General features: G+C 34.1%; 1 protein-coding gene across 5 annotated transcripts; it reads right to left on the minus strand.

Annotated features, from left to right (window-relative positions):
• Positions 1 to 267: 267 nt before the first annotated feature.
• Positions 268 to 3078, minus strand: LOC117239453. 5 transcript variants are annotated; one of them, XM_033505013.1, is made up of 6 exons: positions 3030 to 3078; positions 2203 to 2332; positions 1936 to 2080; positions 1770 to 1864; positions 835 to 924; positions 268 to 731 (listed from the first exon to the last, which is right to left on the minus strand). In XM_033505013.1, exons 2-5 carry the CDS (start codon positions 2227 to 2229, stop codon positions 850 to 852), a joined length of 342 nt encoding a protein of 113 aa, XP_033360904.1. In that variant the 5' UTR covers positions 2230 to 2332; positions 3030 to 3078; the 3' UTR covers positions 268 to 731; positions 835 to 849. The 5 variants fall into 5 exon arrangements, 3 of the variants coding, with proteins under 3 accessions (XP_033360904.1, XP_033360905.1, XP_033360903.1); XM_033505014.1 differs by lacking the exon at positions 3030 to 3078 and adding an exon at positions 2907 to 3023 and having other exon boundaries at positions 1936 to 2053; XM_033505012.1 differs by lacking the exon at positions 3030 to 3078 and adding an exon at positions 2907 to 3023.
• Positions 3079 to 5660: the final 2582 nt, after the last annotated feature.

A 5660-nucleotide genomic window follows, 5' to 3' on the forward strand; every position in this document is an offset into this window, starting at 1 on the left:
CGCAATGTACAAATAACGCGAGTGAGAATTTGAATATCCAAAACGAACGCACGATACAACGAAAATGGAAATTTTTAGATAAAAGATTAATTAAATGTAGTTATATATAGAGAATTAGTATACGAGGGCAAATAAGAGATAATAAAGTTAAAATAGGTACTCTAACGAAATAGTAAATATAAAGAGTACAACATAACCTATAATTTCATAATTCGACTAAGGATAAACTATGAAGAACCAATTAACCAAAAGTGACTCGCAAATTAATTAATAAATCACGACATAATACTATATTCAATCAGGATAACCTACAATTCGACAATTTAATCAAATCTCGCAATAACATCATGAATAATTCAAAGGAAAGGAAAAAGGAATGGAACGATAGGAATACGCACTTTTATACTAAATATGAAATATCAAACAATTTAATATATAGCAAATATGGACATACAAAACCACAATAAACAAAATATATCTTATATACAACTAGATATAAAATATATAAAACACTTAGGCATATTAACACACTTCAATAAACCAGGCACTATTGTCAAAATCCACACACGAAACGTCAAGATTGAAGTAAAGGGGATGCCATGAACAATACACTTGAACAAGTTAAAACTAACACATAATCGAAACAGACCACCAAAACGATTTCATGAGGCAGCGTAGTACGGTGGTATATGGAACAACACTGCTTGTCGAACACTGCAGATAGTGGTAACCTAAAAGGAAAAAGGAAAATTACTATGCGTGTTCTAACTATTACTTTAATATAAAATGTGTTATTCAATAAAATAATTACAAAACAGTGGAAGTGAAAAATACCTCGTGAACAATTACTCATCGTAGAAGGAAGTGTATATGCGAAGACAGGTTATGTGTCCATATCCGTAGAACACAAGGTATGACAGCCAACTGAAACAAATGGAAGAATTAACTTCAATTGTTTCAATACAAAACATAATACTACTAAATGTTTACAACAATATTGTGCCTAAACCAAGTGTGGCAGTGCTTATCGAATCACGCAGATAGAAACGTAAAAGAAAAAGGAAAATTATTATGAGTGTGTTCTAACCATCATTTAAATATACAACATGTTAATTCAATAAAATAATTAAAAGCAGTGAAAGTTAAAACCACCTAGTGCACAATTAATCATCGTAGAAGGAAGCGTACATACAGGAATTTCGCAGAAACAAGTTGTGGACCCACACAGTAGGACATAGTATGCGACTGTCAGCAGAAATGAATGAATAAACTAACCACAATTGCCTTAGTATATATGGGAGAAAATAATACTATAAAAAATTTACAATTATATTTCAATTAAACTAAACGAAGCACAACAATAAATAATTGATGCTCGACAACAAGCTTACAGTTCGCTAATGGAAAATAAAACCGAAAAATCAAGAAAATTAATGACATTATAACGAAATAACTCAGCGTTGACACAGCAGTCTTTAATAAGAAGAAATAAAATCAGTTAATAAGTGCAGGAAGAGTTAAGAAATAACTAAGATAGGTTAAGTGAGAGACAACGATAATCCACTATTCACATTGAAGAAGTTTATATAAGGGTCAACGCAGCTATGAGGAACCAACTACCAAATTGGATTAAATGTGTACGAAGAACCGAAGTTGATACTACTGGAATGATCAAGAAGACGCGAGAAAATTGGAAAATCAAAAATTAGTGACATTATAACAAACGATTCAACACCGACAGAATGGTCTTGGCAAACAAGAAAAGGTACCTTATAAGTTAACGAGGTTTGTATGCAACCAACTTTGCAAAACATAATATACGACGGTATCGAAGGTAATAAATACTGAGGTAACCAATCATAACCTAAAAAGGGGAAGAATGTTGTAAACCATCTTGGAATAGAAATTGATAATAATAAGAAACTTGTTACTCACATTGGAAGATATACATTAAAGCCAACGCAGTTTCAAGAAGCCTACTACCAATCTTAAGTGAATACTTATGGAATACTGAATCAGATACCACCGAAACAGTCAAGACGGCAACAGGAAACTGGATAATCAAGGAAATATTCTGACACTATAACAAAACAATTCGATGCTAACAAAGCGGTCTTAGCAAACAAGATAGTGGACAGACTATTTTAGTACACAGATATTTATAAAATATAGTGTTTTATATATATCTATATATATACTTACGATTCTAGGATAAGTAAAAGTAGTCATGATAAGTGTTAGACATGTAACGAAGAACCAGAAGATACCAAACGCGCACCATGTAACTGTTCCAAGTCAAGGACTCAGCGTTGAAAGATTAGAATCGTAGAACCTATAAACAATAAAGATTTTAACTAACAATGTATAGATTAGCTCCAAAATTCTATGTAAAGGCGGCGAATTACACGCACAAGGTAATGACAACTTCATAACAAAGAAACAGAAAGTAGCCAATAATATAGGAATAGGTTAGAAATTAATCAAGACCGATTAACCGAGTATCAACGATAAACACGATTAAGATAAGAAATTATTATATTGTACTAAGTTAACATAGCATAATTATATTAAGTCTGGCGTAGAGAAATAAGGTTATGTTATGCAGTAGAACTGGTAATAGCACACTATTAGTATTAAATTAATTAAACGAACACTCTATACAAATAAACTATTCAAAACATAACAATAAAACAGTACTATTGATAAATTACAAAATTTAACAATAACACAATCCACATGTTATATTAAAATAACACATAGTATATATATACACATTATAATGATTACACAAACAATATTATTGTCATTTAAAAAATTCTAACTGCGCTAAAATAGAGGAAAATAAGCGACGGACGAATAATTGTTTCAGTATTAAACAAACTAAAGACGCGTCACTATACTTTTACCAGAGATATTCACGAGCGGCCATCTTACATTGTCATGAACATAAGATAGCTCTTACACGTGCGCATCGGAATACATGCAATAATTATACACATTAAATAAATGCAAAATAATGTTATTCCTACTTCAATCATACGTCAACTGCCAAAATAAAGTTACAAATGATTAACAAATAAATAATAGATTCGACATTAATAGAAGTCACTGTATACTAGGGACATTCACAGGCGGTCATTTTGGATAATCAACACGTATAGTAACCTTTATGCGATACAAAATAAATTATATTTTCGATGAAAAAGTAAATATTTAATACAAATGGAAGATCGCAACGAGGAAAGAATAAATAATAATTAATACAATATGACACATTATTATATGGTAACAGGAATATTAGAAATTAATAGAAACCAGCCGTGAGAAACAAATTATGAAAACACATTATTAAGATTAATTAACATTTTTAAAATTTGGATAAATCCTATGTGTAACTACATTATCAAATAGAAATATAAATATTTATATTATATATATACATATATATATATATATATAATATAAATATATATATATAATATAAATATAAATATAAACATATATATATATATATATATGTCGGAGATGAAAGAATACCGGAGCCTTTGGAATTTTGGATAATCCCGCAACATTGTAACCTAGAGTCTACTGTAGCTGTAATTAAATAATTGTAGTTATTCAACCCGATTGTAATTATTCGAGAATTGTGATAATGAGCTTGGGCTCGAGGCGACAGTCAGTCGCCGAACGTAGCCGCGGTCACGGGATGGACGCTTTGTCTAACAAAGGTATGAAGTAATTCTATAGCTCTCCTTAAAAGAAATATTCGTGGCGACACGCGACAGTAAACATTCCAACGGTTCCTGTCCCGTGGCTAGCCACACGCAGACCCTATTCTTCGAGTAAGATGATTGCCAGATGTCGATGCGTCTCCGCAGTACATGTTCGGCTAGCCCGAGGGCCCGTTATAAATCTTAAGGTTTAGTTAACTAAAGTCCTTCAAACAGACAAACAGTCTTTGTCCCAACTACGGGAAGATAGGGGAGACATATTTTTCAACGAGCGGCGTCTCCCACTAGCAACTTTCCCTCGAGGGCGGCTAGCATCCTTTTCTAACCACCGATATGGAGATTGACCAATTAGCAGCAACGCCAATTTCCCTTACTTTCTGAACGAAGGCTTTTCTCGACGAATCCGATCATCTCGTGTTCTTAGACACACCCCATTATAGATTTTCCTCTGTGGCATCATCGGGACGGAAATTCATTCTGTCTCGCGATCTCATCGACAAAAAGACCCTTACGACCAGTGAATATTACGCGTCCGACTTAGATTTTGTGAGCACGTTCATCTATCATCCCGTCGACCGCGGATTCGTTATTGAACCTAGGATCATTGTCATTAGTTTCTCGAGTATCTAATTACCTCGGTTACTTGTTCGGTTCTATGGTAATCGTATTTGCACTAGTCAATGTCTTTTCTATTACATAACGACAACGTGTAATCCAAACGAAGATTCGTTTCACGCCCCTAACCCTAATTCTAATGTAAACCTGACATATATATTAGTGTTGGAGACAGTAGAACATGGAATTTTTCGTATTGGTGGATTTGATAGGGTTTTGGGCTTTCGTTGTTCGATACAAATTTATCCTTGCGTTTTCCTTCTTCTTCTCTTTTAATTTCGCTAGTGGTTCTGTCGTTTCAACTGAAGCCCAGTTCATTTGCTAAGGTGGTTTTTACCGTTACGATTTCCTTGCATTTCGAAGTTAGTAATTAAGAAAATGACTTTAACGATCCTCTCTGTGTGAGGTTTGTGTGATTTCGCAAGCCTTGCCCAAAGACGGGCAATATTTTACCAACAATGGGAGGAGGAATGCGAAGATCAATAAGTATTTCAATAGTTGAAAACACCGTTTGCACAAGCCTACACAGCGAATAATCTTTTGTTTAAAGTTCAAAATCAATAGTTTATCTTCAAGACATTTACAGAATAGAAAACGAGACCGGATATATTAATTGTTGATAAGTAGATTTAGTTTGGTACCCAGATACAACAAAATTATCAGAGAAGAAGGAATTTTATAAATTTTAAATTTCCTACCTTGGGATGTTCATCCTGCCCGCAACGGGTGCCTAGATTTCGCCGGCGCGATTGACAGTTGGTGTATTTATTATCGGATTTACTATTCGAACTCGGATATAGTTATTATTAAAATCTTCCGTTTTATTGATTTATTTTAATTACAATATACACTGAATAAGATTTGTAGTTTACTATTCGGACTAGTACCGCGGTTACAAATATATTTATGTGTCGGAGATGAAAGAACACGGGAGCCTTTGGAATTTTGGATAATCCCGCAACATTGTAACCTAGAGTCTACTATAGCTGTAATTGAACAATTGTAGTTATTCAACCCGATTGTAATTATTCGAGAATTGTGATAATGAGCTTGGGCTCGAGGCGACAGTCAGTCGCCGAACGTCGCCGCGGTCACGGGATGAACGCTTTGCCTAACAAAGGTATGGAGTAATTCTATAGCTCTCCTTAAAAGAAATATTTGTGGCGACACGCGACAGTAAACATTCCAACGGTTTCTGTCCTGTGGCTCGCCACGTGCAGACCCTATTCTTCGAGTAAGATGATTGCCAGATGTCGATGCGTCTCCGCAGTACATGTTCGGCTAGCCCGAGGGCCCGTTATAAATCTTAAGGTT

Source organism: Bombus vosnesenskii, unplaced genomic scaffold, assembly GCF_011952255.1.
Source record: "Bombus vosnesenskii isolate JDL3184/JDL3185 unplaced genomic scaffold, Bvos_JDL3184-5_v1.1 scf7180000014011, whole genome shotgun sequence".
Lineage (NCBI taxonomy): Eukaryota > Metazoa > Arthropoda > Insecta > Hymenoptera > Apidae > Bombus > Bombus vosnesenskii.